This window comes from Saccostrea cucullata, unplaced genomic scaffold (assembly GCF_032062105.1).
Source record: "Saccostrea cucullata isolate Sc308-1 unplaced genomic scaffold, CSIRO_AGI_Scuc_v1 ctg4350, whole genome shotgun sequence".
NCBI classification, from domain to species: Eukaryota; Metazoa; Mollusca; class Bivalvia; order Ostreida; family Ostreidae; genus Saccostrea; species Saccostrea cuccullata.
Window position 1 is genome coordinate 1 of NW_026931263.1, and position 16,723 is coordinate 16,723.

The 16,723-nt window shown below is 32.7% G+C and overlaps 1 protein-coding gene across 1 annotated transcript in view; it reads right to left on the reverse strand.

Annotated features, from left to right (window-relative positions):
- Window positions 1–597: 597 nt before the first annotated feature.
- Window positions 598–16,723, reverse strand: part of LOC134232030 (actin-histidine N-methyltransferase-like) — a 35,782-nt gene continuing 19,656 nt past the window's right edge. Inside the window, exons 5-16 of the mRNA XM_062714007.1 lie at window positions 9,141–9,213; window positions 5,303–5,413; window positions 5,006–5,086; window positions 4,739–4,803; window positions 4,351–4,409; window positions 4,066–4,180; window positions 2,646–2,720; window positions 2,348–2,447; window positions 2,187–2,253; window positions 1,794–1,879; window positions 1,376–1,536; window positions 598–1,187 (exon numbers count right to left, since the gene is read on the reverse strand). Of these exons, the coding sequence (XP_062569991.1) occupies window positions 1,026–1,187; window positions 1,376–1,536; window positions 1,794–1,879; window positions 2,187–2,253; window positions 2,348–2,447; window positions 2,646–2,720; window positions 4,066–4,180; window positions 4,351–4,409; window positions 4,739–4,803; window positions 5,006–5,086; window positions 5,303–5,413; window positions 9,141–9,213 (1,155 nt within the window). The 3' untranslated portion in view covers window positions 598–1,025. The remainder of the gene's footprint in view (window positions 1,188–1,375; window positions 1,537–1,793; window positions 1,880–2,186; window positions 2,254–2,347; window positions 2,448–2,645; window positions 2,721–4,065; window positions 4,181–4,350; window positions 4,410–4,738; window positions 4,804–5,005; window positions 5,087–5,302; window positions 5,414–9,140; window positions 9,214–16,723) is intronic.

Genomic DNA, 16,723 nt, shown 5'->3' on the forward strand with positions numbered 1-16,723 from the left:
CTTTCTATGAACTATCTATTCATAATAAACCCTGGGAATTTTGTAGAATTCGAAAAAAAACTGCAAACTGAAGCTCAGTGAAATGAAGGTGATAGGAATATTCAAACTTCAAAGTGAATTGTATCTGCAGATCTGTAGCGTTATGGTTTTATATACAGCGTATATGTTATTGACCATAATGCTACAGATCCTGTAATGCAAAAAGAACAATTACGGTGTAATAATGTTTGCGCATGTTTGGGGAGAATATTAAGAAATTTTAAAACTTCTGTGATGTACAAAAGTCTGCCTTCTCAAACCATCCTTTATTATTAATCTATGCAAATATTTTTCACTTCAATTTCCATTTTTGTGATATTTTATATAAAAAATTTTAAAAAATATATATGTGGTGAAACTTATTCATTTTAGTCAATTGAACATGACCAAAGTAATTATTTTCAAATTTACTTATTCATTAATAGTCAATTGAACATGACCCAAGTAATTATTTTCAAATTTTTTTTTGACATAAGTTTGTATCATCTGTCCTTAATAAGTTTAAACAGCTCTTAATGACTACAGTGTTTAATTTGAGACATAAAATAAATATTCTGATGAAGACTGAAATAATTTATTAATAATAAACAAATCCTCTCTGACATAAACATATCATAAATAGACAGTAATATGAACGGGTAAGAGTTACCTCCTCTTATAATACATTCCTCTACATATATAACATATGACATATTTAATACATGTATACTGAACACTTGTTCATTATCATAAGAAAATAAAGTTGTAAAAATAAGGAATTGTTAACATTATCTAAGAAATTAATCATTGACAAGAAGTTTTCCCCTGATTGTCCAACTCTTGTGAAAATTTTGTCATGCTTGAAAATAAAAGGGCTCAGAAAAAATGCTTTATAAAAGAAAATAAAGTATCAAAGTCTTAACAAATACAATTGATCATTTATTAAATGATTTAAAAAAGTTTCAATCACACATTTTCTTCCCATGTTTAATGCTGTATTATTTAATCTATGCTGCTGCTGTGTCAGAGTTATCTCCCTTTACAGATTTTTTCCGGTCCCCAGCGTACACTTGTGCAGCCTTTAATATTCTTTTCTCACACATTCGTAATTGTACAGCTAGTCTCTCATGAATATTCATTTCTTTTTTCTGTAACAGCTCCTCATCCTCCTAAAAAGAGAAACAAAATAAAATCCAAATTTGGTCTTTACTTTTTGAACCTTTAAATATATACATGTACATGTAAGTAAACAACTTCTCCCTATTCTGATACATGTACACTTTATCAGAGTTATGTGTTTGTGCTTTTTTAGTTGTAGTTTGTAAACCTCTTCGAAATGTAGATTTTAAATGCCCACCTCTGACGCCGTGTCATACGCCCGTAGTAAGAGGGCTGTCCGTGTCTCGAGGAACGCCCACACTTTCTCCTCATTCTCAGCCGACACAGGGACGTCGATATCTCCTATCTTCTCCGCATCTTCTTCTGTCAGCTCCTTAGAATTTAATTCCTTCAGGTTTTCTATTGAAGGAAATAACAAATATCTTTATTTATTATATGATTGAATAATTTCCTTCTCTCTAAGCCATCTTCGAAGTACAAAATTCACTTTGCCCCTCGGGCTCAGTGAATATTGTACTCCTCAGGTGTCTAAATCATTGTATTGACCCAAAAAACAGCAATAATTGTATAGTATGTCATACATACAGAAAACAGAGGAAGGCCATCATATATCACTAGGTACATACAACCTAAGAATGAGATAACAATTAGCTTACCCTCAGACATACAGAAAACTCGGAGGAAGGCCATCAGCTGGGGATCCACAGGAATCATTCCAGAGTGGATGTAAAAATTCCTCAACCTGTGTAAAGGAGAGGGTTTAGTGGCTATATTTGAATGTAGGGAATATTTAACTATTATATATTGTGACTGGTCAGCAGGGAATGCTTACTATAACATGGCATCTGATCCCAACTCTGATTTTGGAGATAAATATTTCTTCTGCTCCGAATTAGTATTGTTAAAAAGGACTATGAGTATTTCATTTTATGGCACTAAGTAAACTATTCAATTACAAATTTGGAAGACTCGAAAAAAGGCATTATCTGCGGTGTGTATAATTATGCACTGAATCCGAATGGTTTGAATATTATAAACACTGCACTTACACTGCTAACCCTAGTTTTTTCAGCAACTCATTTTTCTGTTCATAAAGTGGATCCCCTTTACTTATGCCTGAAAATTAAAGTAACAATTTGTTAAAATAAAATAATCTGGAAAAATTATGTTGACGATCCATTTTTAAATTATTCTGATTCTAATGACCTACCTAACCTAACAGCTACTCTATCCAACTCATTCTCTGGATAAACAAATCCATTGTGGATTAAAAGTTCTGCATTGGATCTGGCTCCATAAAAAATAAATACCTGTAATAATTAAAGATCACAGAAGTTAAAGATTGAAATAAGTAACTCTGTATAAAAACAAAGTTCATCTCTTAAGAAAGACTTGAAGTGGGTCCAAGTAACAAAAAGATAATAAATGCTAAAAATGTTTTTAAATTTAATTTTGAAAAAGTAACCAGAGGTAAAATAAAACATAAGGAATTCATTTCAACAACTGACCTGTTCCTTGGCCTTAAAATTCCTCAGAGCGAAACACTCACTACAGTCCTTGTCTAGGTTGTAGTCTGTAGTGATCTGTAAGTAGATATATCATAATGTGTTATAAAACAAATTAATACTGATAAACATAGATAATATTGTAGTCTGTAGTGATCTGTAAGTAGATATATCATAATGTGTTATAAAACAAATTAATACTGATAAACATAGATAATATTGTAGTCTGTAGTGATCTGTAAGTAGATATATCATAATGTGTTATAAAACAAATTAATACTGATAAACATAGATAATATTGTAGTCTGTAGTGATCTGGAAGTAGATAGATCATAATGTGTTATATGACAAATTAATACTGATAAACATAGATAATATTGTAGTCTGTAGTGATCTGGAAGTAGATAGATCATAATGTGTTATATGACAAATTAATACTGATAAACATAGATAATATTGTAGTCTGTAGTGATCTGTAAGTAGATATATCATAATGTGTTATATGACAAATTAATACTGATAAACATAGATAATATTGTAGTCTGTAGTGATCTGTAAGTAGATATATCATAATGTGTTATATGACAAATTAATACTGATAAACATAGATAATATTGTAGTCTGTAGTGATCTGTAAGTATATATATCATAATGTGTTATATAACAAATTAATACTGATAAACATAGATAATATTGTAGTCTGTACTGATCTGTAAGTAGATATATCATAATGTGTTACAATCTCCAAATTCAACATGATTAAAATATATTATTAGTTTTATACTATTAGTTTCTTAAAACATACATATTGTCTTATTTATTTAAGTTTTATTTATTCTTATTTATATCATAGCATTTAGTGCTAAGTAGGTCAATTATTATTACAATCTATGAGGACCCCATTGGAAATAAGCACATTGTTGCTTTCATGGGTCATCCTCGGGTAAATGGCTTTACTTAGTACAAAGGTTATTTTATAGTTACCCGCCATCCTTTTTTTAGAGATTCAGAATTAATTGTTCTTCTTAAGTACATGTTTTTTATGATATAATGCTAGTGTTTTATTATATTTGTATTTTTAAAGAAATCTTATGATCTCTTTGGATTCCATGTGCCAATTTTGTTCTTTTATGTCTATCCTTTGTTACATATGATATGTGCCATTTCCTGAATAAACAAACAAACAAACAAACAAACAAATTGTAATTGTATCATGAATGTGAGGAATTTTATAAAACAGAAATAACAAATAAATGGTTACAAGTGTTAAACAACTATAAATCAACAGTAACAGAAAATTTGTGACTGCAGATTCCTAATTTTTCGCAAGTATTCAAATTTAATGAAATTATAATAAGATGTTAATTTGCTAAAAACTTTAAAAATTATAAAAAATTATCCATTTACATTAGAGATCACTCACCGTGCCGTTACAGTGATTGCACATGTCCCACATTGGAATGAGAGCGAAAGTGATTTTACCGCCATCTGGTGTTGGGATTTGATTTTGTCTGGTCATCACGGTAGAAACTGCCCATCTACAAGTCAAACAAAACTGAAGGATACCTTTTACTAACATATTTATGGATACAATGGATAATGAAGTGATACCATTTATTTTTATTACAAAACATCTTGTTTTATAGCAACTTGGTTAAGTTTGTGAACATTGTTATGTTATTGGGGTAAGTCTTGTTAATTATCATACCTGTAGTCATCAAATGTAAAACAGTCCTTAATTGGAAGCTTGTCTGCATTCTGACTGGTCTGTAAAGAAACAAAAAATTCAGCTTACAATAAAGTGGCAAAAACTACTGTAAATCACTTTTTATTTGCAAGAACTTTATTTTCGCGTACTTACGCGAGACAGTGTGCTTGCGTAAATTAAATTCTCGCGTAAAATAGTATTTCTTAAGATTATATAGAGCAATAAGCAAAATTCGTGAAAATTTTGTCTCGCTAATCAAAAGTTAATGACTATCTCACGAAAATAAGGTGTCACGAAAATTTGGTGATCTACAGTATACATTGTACAGAAATGAAACATATTTTGTGCTGCTATTTCCAAACACTGACAAGCACCCCTGATAGCTGACCTGAAATACCCTGTAGAAGCAGGCATACTGACGGGCTATGTTGCGAAACTGTTTTATACAGTCACCTAAAAATAGTAAACATTTATCACTTTATTCTATTGTAAGATGAGGCATGTAATACGGAAATCATTTATAATTGTATTATTTACTACAATCAGTCCAGTGACCCCCTAACAAGAAGATGACCACATTAAAATTTTAACTCAAAATGAATTGCCAAATATTGTCTTGTTCAAAAGAAAAGATGACAATAAACACTAAACTCACTCTGTGCAGGGGAGCCCTTCAAGTGAAGTAAATCCTCTGGCAGAAAGTATAGAGGGGTCGTGTACTCATTAGGAAGAACATCTAGGTCAAAGGTCAAGGATGTGTGAGTTCTCATTCTATCAGAAAAGCTCACTTAAGCTTTTGGCTCAGGTGAGCTTAAAATCGGAAATATCTAAAAAATTGGGGAAGGTACCTTGAAGAGTTTGCATACATGTACATTGCGTTATGTCCTACATGCCTCATGAACCTAGGACGCTGGATTCAATAAAGTCGATTGATGGTAAGTTTAAAGGATACTGATGTAAGGTTTCCAGAAGGAGTCCGCTTGTCTCCTCTCACAAAGGACATGGAGGGCTAGGACAACACTAGGCATGGCTTGTAGGATCTTATCCTCCTCAATTAAAGGACCTACAACAATTTATATAAAACTTAACATTAGACATGGCTTGTAGGATCTTATCCTCCTCAATTAAAGGACCTACAACATTAAATAAACACAACACTAGGCATGACTTGTAGGATCTTATCCTCCTCAATTAAAGGACCTACAACAGTCAATAAACACAACACTAGGCATGACTTGTAGGATCTTATCCTCCTCAATTAAAGGACCTACAACATTAAATAAACACAACACTAGGCATGACTTGTAGGATCTTATCTTCCTCAATTAAAGGATCTACAACAGTCAATAAACACAGCACTAGGCATGACTTGTAGGATCTTATCCTCCTCAATTAAAGGACCTGCAACAGTAAAAAAAAACACAGCACTAGGCATGACTTGTAGAATCTTATCCTTCTTAAAGCACCTACAACATTAAAAAAACACAACACTAGGCATGACTTGTAGGATCTTATCTTCCTCAATTAAAGGACCTACAACATTAAATAAACACAACAGTAGGCATGACTTGTAGGATCTTATACTCCTCAATTAAAGGACCTACAACATTAAATAAACACAACACTAGGCATGACTTGTAGGATCTTATTTTCCTCAATTAAAGGACCTACAACAGTCAATAAACACAGCACTAGGCATGACTTGTAGGATCTTATCTTCCTCAATTAAAGGACCTACAACAGTCAATAAACAAACACTAGGCATTACTTGTAGGATCTTATCTTCCTCAATTAAAGGACCTACAACAGTCAATAAACACAGCTCTAGGCATGACTTGTAGGATCTTATACTCCTCAATTAAAGCACCTACAACAGTTAATAAACACAACACTAGGCATGACTTGTAGGATCTTATCCTCCTCAATTAAAGGACCTACAACAGTTAATAAACACAACACTAGGAATGGCTAGTAGGATCATATCTTCATCTATTAAAGGGCCATCATAAGTTAAAAAAAACCAATATTTTTGTCTTAACACTCAAAAGTCAATAAAAATGTGCAATCAATGTCGCCGGCATTTCTGAGTAAAGTGGTTACCGACAGGGTGCAGGTATTATTAGTGTTAATATATTTATACCTTAATTAACTTGAAAAAATATTTTTTTGTAAACATATTTTTTTGTAAACTCTGGCAAAATATTTTATGACGAGAGAGCTCTGAATGGGCCATTTGGTAACTTACGTTACTGTCGCCACAAAAGGTTTTCATCTTGAATGCTCTTAAAATAAAAGAAAAATGCTGCACTGCTTATTTAAATATCACTAATTGCTGTATATGATGCTCCTTTTTGAATTTTCAGTAGTCTTTACTATCATTTTGGTTGTACACTATGATTTTCATGGAACAATTACTGTGTCGCCAGGTTCGTGTTTTAACATATATAGTTTTTCCAATGTTCCAAATGACGACTTTTTATTTTATTTTTTCATGAATGTTTACGTTTAATTTGAAGATATTATATGATCTTTCATTTTAAAAAAGAGAAAATCAGAATTGTAATACTATTTTGATGTCAATTTTTTCGAAATTGGGAAATTTATTTTTCTGGAAATTAGAATGTAACATACGTTACATCATTTTTAAAGTTATCTAGTAATAGGATAGGTTAGTAAAGTTTGCTCTTTCAATCATGCTCATTTGTCAATAGATTAAAAGTTCTAAGGTCAGGCAACAACTGATTCTGAAACTCCATCGGAAGATATAAGCTTGTGATTTATCATACGTGATGTAACATACGATACCGGGATTCTCTATTCTGACTACACTGCGACATATACCCGCGAAATTTGGTGTCACGTGAGCATAAAAGAATGTCTGACCATGATCTTTGCAACACAAAAGCACGTGTGAACATTTTTTCCTCGATCCTGTCATATCACAGCTATAAACAGTACCGTTTGTTATGTTGAGCTGTTATAAGGTGATGAGGTGGAATCATTTCATACGACTCTTATTTAAAATATGACAGAAAGCCTATAGTTAGTTATAATACAAAAAACATTGCACAAATTTACTCGGATATTTTGGAAATCGGAAATAAAATGAAGGTAACATACGTTACACTTGGTAACGTTTGTTACTCAAACTTTTAACATTTCAGTAAAACATTTATTGATCTGAAAAATCAAAACTTCTAGCAAATTCATTTCAATATAAGATAATAAAATAAATCTCTTTAATTTATTTTATTACATTTAACCGTAAAATGAAAAATAAGGCCCTACCTGGGATTTGATGTCAATTTTATTTTTTATGTCATTTTGCTGATACGATTTGATCATAAACATGGGAAATTTAATGCTGCCATTGTATAAAAATTACTTTTAGATATTCTACTTCACTTAAAGTGGGGAAGGAATTTTATGAAATGGTATTTCAAAAACATAGACAACAATAAATACATAAGACGTTGGGTAACGTATGTTACTATATTTGGTTACTTTTATTTTAGGCAAAAATGGTTCTTTCGCGTGCTAAAATTCAGAAAAATTACAGAAAGAGAAAAAAACAAATGAAGGGGAAAAGTTTCTGACAAAAGGAAGAACAAGGCAGAAGAAATTTGATAGATTTGAGCAGTATATAGTCAATTTTAGAGAGAAATTTGATTCCTTCATTTACAATAGAATGATACATTGTGTAACCTACAGAATCACTTACAGAATCCCATTAAAGATGTAAAAATGCATTATTAAACAAGTGTCTTAACTGCTTTAGTGTTTCAGTAATTTGTGGATTTTCTTTTCTGTCAGTTGAAGATGTACATTTAAGTTTTGAATTGTAACATACGTTACTATAAATTACATAAATACAAGCCAAACTTGATTAAAAGAGTTTTATTATGTTGAATATTAAACATGAAATAGGAATTACGATCATCGTTTTAGCAATAAAGACAACCTTAATGTTCAATTTCATCTTATAAGTGTAAAGTTGTGATTTTTATAATTTTGTCTAATAATTTTACTTTAAATTAATAATAAAGACACCATTGGTTTATTCAGGAATGACAAACTGCTAAATTGTAGTGATATGTATGTGTTCTAGTAAAAAAAAACTTATTTTTCATTTGAATGCACTTTAAAGAGCCGTTTTATGTACACATAAAAACAGAGTAACATACGTTACTGTGAGTGCACTTTTACATTTCATCTATATCTATATATTTTAAATACCACTTGAACCTTCATGCACGCTTACTTTACATCATTTATATACCATATTAGATTTTCCCCCTATGTTTTGTTCAATTTTTAATCACATATCAAAAGTATTGATATTGGAATCTAGTCATGTTTTGTGTTTTGCCAATTTTTTCGTTGGTCGTTTTTCTTACTCTTTTTCCTTTACAGTTTAAAATAAAATTTGATGCATAATTTATCTGTCTGTTGTTTCGTTTCTTCGTCTAAACATATTTGAAGTGAAACTTAGAGTTACCTTATCCAAAAGTAAAGGAGCGAATATTTATTCAATGAATTTCAAACGATGGTGAACAGTAACAGATGTTACACCATAGGAAAATGTGAAAAATGTTACCATACTTTGAAAGATGGTTTTACAAAAACCTCGAAAGTTAACTTGAAATCCATTTAGCGTAGACATATCTAGGTATTTGTCAATATTTCTGCAATATTTTGAGAAGAAAATATCAACACTGAAATTTTCATTTTTCTCAACCCTTAATTGCACATTTTTATTGACTTTGAGTGTTAAAGCTCAAAACATTTACCTAGCAGAGATTCTTTGGCTGTTCCTGTAGTCATCATAACCTTTCTGGGAATTGTCAGGAAAGGGTCAGATTCCTACAGTAAAATAGATACTGACTGAAATATACAATTTTTTTAAATAATAAAAAATCTTATTTACAAATAAAGTGAATGGGATTGAGCAGCAGGCAAAGCCTATTTTATCCATACAATCAATCCTACAGTCCCTGAAACGTTCTACTTTCCCATTTTTCCGTTCGCTCACCGTTCGTTCACCGTTTGTTCAGCGTGCGTTCACCGTTCGTTCAGCGTGCGTTCACCGTTCGCTCTCCGTTCACAGTTTTGCGTTCACCGTTTACCGTGCGCTCGCGTTCACCGTTCACAAAACGTTCACCGTTCGCTCTTCGTTCCGTTTAGTTTGCGTTCACCGTTCACTTATCGTTCAGTCTTTATTGTCATTCGGAACTCCGAAGTAAAAGGACTTATCTTTTTGATGGTAAGAATTAACACGTTTTTTAATTAAATAACTTAGATATCGTGTTTAAAGAATAATTATTTCAATGCAAAAAGTATCTACGATATATATATATATATATATTTCTATTATTATAACTTAGCTGTTACTTTATCCATTTTTCCCTGGAAAAAATACATTAAGAACATACATGTAAGTAGAACGATGCTAAAATATTAAATTTAGATAAGGGCAATGTCCCTAAACAAATACTTAAAGCGCGGCATTTCGTTATAATATAAAAGACGACAAAAAATCGTTAATAGATGAATAATAATTTTACAAGACAAGAATACACAAAAACAATATGTCTAGTAACAAGTTTTTAAAGAAAAAATAAACACAAAGATGCTAGAACTATATATATGTCTGATAATTATGAATAGTACTACAGATATTCAGTTAATTAAATATTTGTAGAGCGAATTAAATTGTTAGTGTGATTCTAAATTTTAGAAAAGACAAACTGTTTAAAACCTAATACAATAGAATTTTTGGTTCTACATCACTTAAATAAAGTGTATCATTACAAAAGAAAAAAACCTTCCTTCAAGTAACTAAATATACGTTTGCCATTCAGTATGCTTAACAGCCCCCCCCCCCCCCCCCCCCCCCCCCCCCCCCCCCCCGCAACCTTTCTCCCGAAATCAAATTCTTAGTTAGTATTTTCAGTATATATTAATTAATATTCAATGTGTATTGTACATGTAACACAGAAAAATTATTCTTTATACAATATACATACATGTGCCGACAGTGGTATTTTGATTTGGCAGGGATTATGTTTTAAATTCAATTTCAAACTTAATCCTTCCAGGTATATACATGTATTGCAATTATTTATTCATTTTTTCCGTAGAAAAGCGAAAATCAAATTTAATCAAAGTACTGAAAGTACTGGAAAGCGCTAAGCATGGTTCAACTAAACCCGCCTCTTGATCGCCTTGACTGCTACGTTAAATAAAACCGAGTGCAAGTTTTGTTACTTCAATAAAGTCTTAAAAAATGAAAAAAAATTAACAAAGTGTTGCATTTTGGATCCAGGTTTCTGCGATAAAATTAAATTTATATCAATACTAGAAAACTGACCAGTCAGCAAGGGCCCCGCCATGGGGTAGAATTAAAAGGGTGCAGCTTACAGAATGATTAATAAATGTACAAAGAAAAAGCAACAGCAACTGTATTCTTAAAATTTCAACATAATTCCTGAATATTCAAAAACCTGAAAATAATATTCTTGTATTTACATTAGGCAGTAAAGAACAACTTAACATTGAATTTATAATTAAACAATTATGAATCTTGTGTTATATAAAATGCCAGCCTTCAATGAATGCAAATATTATGAAGGCTTGACCTTAACTTCAAACAAACAGCAGTTGCAGACAAAGGTTATCATTAATCTTAAAGTGACAGATAAAGAGAAACCTACTAAATTTTCTGCAGCAGGCTAGATAATTAATCCCAAGGGATTAATTGTACCTCTCTCGTCATTTTCTTCTTAAGTTACAATAAGAACTTTTTCAGTATTAATAATAGAATAGGGTTTTTATACAACTACATTAAAAATTAAAAACATTCTTGAATTAATATATTTTTTTAAAAAAGGAAAAAAGTGAAAAAAAGTACCCTGGTAAATCAAAAAATCTTCTTTAATCTATTTCTTTTTTAGGATTCAATGAAATCATAACTATCAAACAAAAATAAATAATAAAAAAAATTATATTTAAATCCACATTTCAGAGTGTTCATAGCATTCCAAATTGATTTAACTTCAAAACAAACTTCATTTGCAGACAGAGGTGGTAATTAATCTCAAAGTGACAGATAAAGATAATGCTCTGGATTTTCTTCAGGAGGAAAGCTAATTAATCTCATGGGACTCCTAGTAGCATTCAGTTTACTGAATGGGAACATCTTCAGCAGTTATCTCTCTTTGCAATTGCATTCTTATATAAAGTTAAGGAATCTACCCCACCACCCCAGCTCCAAACCAAGGGACATAGAGAACCAAACTTAGCATCAAAATATGTATTTTTGCCTACTGAACTACCGTACCAAATTTGATCTTAATTGGGCAACCATAAAAAAAGTTGCCTGTTCATTCTTATGCATAGTTAAGGAATCTACCCCACCACCCCAGCTCCAAACTAGAAGACATAGAGAATCAAACTTAGCATCAAAATATGTATTACTGCCTATTAAACTACCATACCAAATTTAAACTTGATTGGGCAACCATAAAAAAAGTTATTAGAAAACAAGAGGCCCATGGGCCACATCGCTCACCTGAGAAGCTTTGACCATTCTGTTCTTTACCGGATTTCCCCCTTGTTATACATAATGCATCCCCACCCTACCCCACTGATCATAATTTAGACATTTTGAAATCTATACTACCCCAAGATCCTTCCATGGGCACATATGTTTCAGCTTTTTTTGCCCAGTGGTTCCTGAGAAGAAGATTTTCAAAGATTTTTCCTATATATTTCCATGTAAAACTTTGATTCCCTATAATGGCCCCGCCCTTCCCCCGGGGGTCATGATTCCTACAATTTAGAATTTACACTACCCCAGAATGCTTCAACATAAGCTTCACCTTTTCTGGCCCAGTGGTTCTTGAGAAGAAGATTTTCAAAGATTTTTCCTATATATTTCTATATAAAACTTTGATTCCCCATTGTGGCCCCGCCCTTCCCCCGGGGGTCATTATTTGAACAATTTAGAATCTACATTATACCAGGATGCTTCCACATAAGTTTCAGCTTTTCTGGCCCAGTGGTTCTTGAGAAGAAGATTTTCAAAGATTTTTCCTATATATTTCTATGTTAAACTTTGATACCCCATTGTGGCCCCGCCCTTCCCCCGGGGGTCATGACTTGAACAATTTAGAATCTACACTATACCAGGATGCTTCCACATAAGTTTCAGCTTTTCTTGCCCAGTGGTTCTTGAGAAGAAGATTTTCATAGATTTTTCCTATATATTTCTATATAAAACTTTGATTCCCCATTGTGGCCCCGCCCTTCCCCTGGGAGTCATTATTTGAACAATTTAGAATCTACATTATACCAGGATGCTTCCACATAAGTTCAGCTTTTCTGGCCCAGCGGTTCTTGAGAAGAAGATTTTCAAAGATTTTTCCTATATATTTCTATATAAAACTTTGATACCCAATTGTGGCCCCACCCTTCCCCCGGGGGTCATGATGTGAACAATTTAGAATCTACACTATACCAGGATGCTTCCACATAAGTTTCAGCTTTTCTGGCCCAGTGGTTCTTGAGAAGAAGATTTTCAAAGATTGTTCCTAAATATATCTACATAAAACTTTGATTCCCCATTGTGGCCCCGCCCTTCCCCCGGGGGTCATGATTTGAACAATTTAGAATCTACACTATACCAGGATGCTTCCACATAAGTTTCAGCTTTACTGGCCCAGTGGTTCTTGAGAAGAAGATTTTTTAATGACCCCACCCTATTTTTGTCTTTCCTTGATTATCTCCCCTTGCAAGGGGATATGTCCCTTCATTTTAACAATTTAAATTCCCCTTTACCCAAGGATGCTTTGTACCAAGTTTGGTCAAAATTGGCCCAGTGGTTCTTGAGAAGAAGTCGAAAATGTGAAAAGTTTACAGACGGACAGACAGACAGACAGACGGACAGACAGACGGACAGACGGACAGACGGACGACGGACAAAATGTGATCAGAAAAGCTCACTTGAGCCTTCGGCTCAGGTGAGCTAAAAACAGAAAATTTGTGGACGGAAGAGTGACAGACGGACAGACAGACAGACAGACAGACGGACGGACGGACGGACAGACAGAGTGATTACTATAGGGCACCCGCAAATCCTTGCGGGGCCCTAATTACAGTCCGATTTTTTTCTTCTGACTTTCCTCATTTCAGATTAGGTATAAAACTCTGCATTAGCTAAAAAAAAAATTTTGTTGTTGTTTTCTTTTGGGGGGGGGGGGGGGGGTGAAAATTTTTGAATACAAAAAAAATGTTGCTGATTTCCTTCTCTTGAATGTAAAGTAGAGAACACAAAACCTTTGAATGAAATTTTGAACAATGTATAATTCTACTCTCAAGAATATGAAGAATATTTTTCGTACTAAAATTCAAAATTGACTGTCGGCAACTTTATTTGTTATCATCGGCCACAGGGGTGATCTGTCTATTGTGTTTGAAAGTGTACAGGGAGAATGAGATATTATTTTTCATTTGTTCCATCTTTAATTATAACATATATTAGGATTATGACTTAAAGATTTTTAAAATGGCATAATATTTTGTTTGAGCTGTTTTTAGCATATTTTAATATTTAATCCTCTTCATAAATATTTATAAAGTTAAAATTTATATAAATAAGGTTTTACAAAATAAAAATTCCTAACATATAGGACCTTGTGATATATACACACAATCATTATAAGACTTAGTTTCTGGGTATATAAATAATGAATAAAAAATGAACTTTTAAATTTTGTTTTGAATATGCTTCTCTTGAATAATATGATAACAATATTTTTTCTATATTTCACATTTATTATGATACCAATCCAACCTTGTGCAGCATGTTGCTATCATAATGTATCAAAAATCCCCGAAGACTTTATAATTGTGGACACCCCCCCCCTCGATATATTCAACCCGTGGGCTTGTTGGACATTTTTTTTAACAAATTATATTTATTACACTTATTCATCATGTGTACAATATGAAGGGGATTCCTGTTCACAAGTACCCGTGATCCTTCATCTCTGACTCTCTCACACATGAATTATAATTTATTTTTACCGAAATTAAAAAAAAAAAAGCTTGGTCATTCTGTTTCTCGTGTTATATTTGAAGCAGAATTGACAATATTTCTTTTTAAAATAAAAATTGTTAAATCACATACTCTTCTATTTAGAAAAAAATATCACATTGAAATTCGTTCGTATTTTTCTTGAACTCATTTTGGCGAAAATACTTTTTAAAAAAATGCTTCAGTTTTTTAACACCCAATCGTTCAGTGAAAAGGATCTTTTTTGCATCAAAATATTTTGTTACAGATAAAAACTACAAAACAAGTATAGACTCTATATAAATGCGTTCAAGTTTGTACTGCTAAAAGATAATTTGATGCTGTGAAATCATTATAATTGATTGCCCTCGGTGTAATTAATGCGGTTTGTTCCCATCTCGCCATAGCTGTACAATTTAGCATTCACATTTCGCCTTAGTAAGCTCTCAGGTGAAATAATGTAATGAAGATTGAATATATATTTAGCATCAAGTATTTTTGGGTATTACATTTATCATTTCATTCACTGTATTCATAAATTCCCATTAACTGTTAAATTCAATCTAAATTTTTTTATCATTTAAATTTTTATATCAACCCAGTAATATTTACAAATACTAAAATTCCCATTTCGCCATAGTACTTTTTAACTTTTTCTTACCTGGATTTTACAGTAAAGGCGAAATGGGAACACATTTGTAATGCAAGTGTGATAATAAAAATCCTCGTTTGTATAAAATTTACATTGTTTGAAATAAAGGCTTATGCAGAAGACTTATGTAATGAAACTACAAAATGTAGATAAAAAGCAGATATAGAAGCTAGTTTAATAAATATTTTTTTATGGAATTATGCTTCTAAAAGATTTAATTCCAATTTGATTTTTTAATACTCATTGATATTTTAAGCTTAATGAGACTTAAATACATGTGCGCATAAATCTTTTTTCGGTTCTTGTATCAATATATAAACATGTATGGTCATTTAGTTTTTCGAATTACCACTATAGAGATTACATGTACATTTGTGACATAACGAGTGTTTGCCAGTATACTTATTAATACGCACCATATTGTTCAGAGATAAGAACCGTCCCTATCCCCTACCGCAGGATTTCCGTACATATTAATATCGACTGTACCAATTAACACCTATTATGATAACTCCAACACTAAAGTAGCGGACTGAGGGTCGGGGATTGTTAGACGACTCAGAAGAGTTACATAACTTGCTCAGCGGCGCTATATTATGTATCACTCCGCGTAATATAGTTCGTCATTTTGAGAACATGTTGTAATATACAACATTAAAATATATAATTTATATATAATCACCTTTAAAAGGAACCATATTACATCACGGAGATAAATTAGGTTAACAATAGTAGCCCTTGCAAAGGCATTATAGAACCCATTTGTTTACATAATTATCATTATACCCGCACTTTCTAAAGAAAGTTCGGGTATATTGTTGTTACTCATGTCCGTCCGTCCGTCCGTCCGTCCGTCCGTCCGTCCGTCTGTCACACTTTTCTTCCCTGAACTCCTCTTACATTTTACACAGTAGCCTAATCATCTTTTGGGAGATGGTTGGTGGTGTCATGTAGATGTGCATTAAGGTTTCGGAATTTTGATTTTGCCCCGGGGGGTCAAATGGGGGTCGAAAAATGACGTTTTTTATGCAAAAAGCCCCGTCTTCCCTGAACTCCTCTTACATTTTACACAGTAGGCTAATCATCTTTTGGGAGATGGTTGGTGGTGTCCTGTAGATGTGCAGTAAGGTTTCGGAATTTTGATTTTGCCCCGGGGGGTCAAATGGGGGTCGAAAAATGACGTTTTTTATGCAAAAAGCCCCGTCTTCCCTGAACTCCTCTTACATTTTACACAGTAGCCTAATCATCTTTTGGGAGATGGTTGGTGGTGTCATGTAGATGTGCAGTAAGGTTTCGGAATTTTGATTTTGCCTTGGGGAGTCAAATGGGGGTCGAAAAATGATGTTTTTTATGCAAAAAGCCCCGTCTTCCCTGAACTCCTCTTACATTTTACACAGTAGGCTAATCATCTTTTGGGAGATGGTTGGTGTTGTCATGTAGATGTGCAATAAGGTTTCGGAATTTTGATTTTGCCCCGGGGGTCAAATGGGGGTCGAAAAATGACGTTTTTTATGCAAAAAGCCCCGTCTTCCCTGAACTCCTCTTACATTTTACACAGTAGCCTAATCATCTTTTGGGAGATGGTTGATGGTGTCATGTAGATGTGCAGTAAGGTTTCGGAATTTTGATTTTGCCCCGGGGGGTCA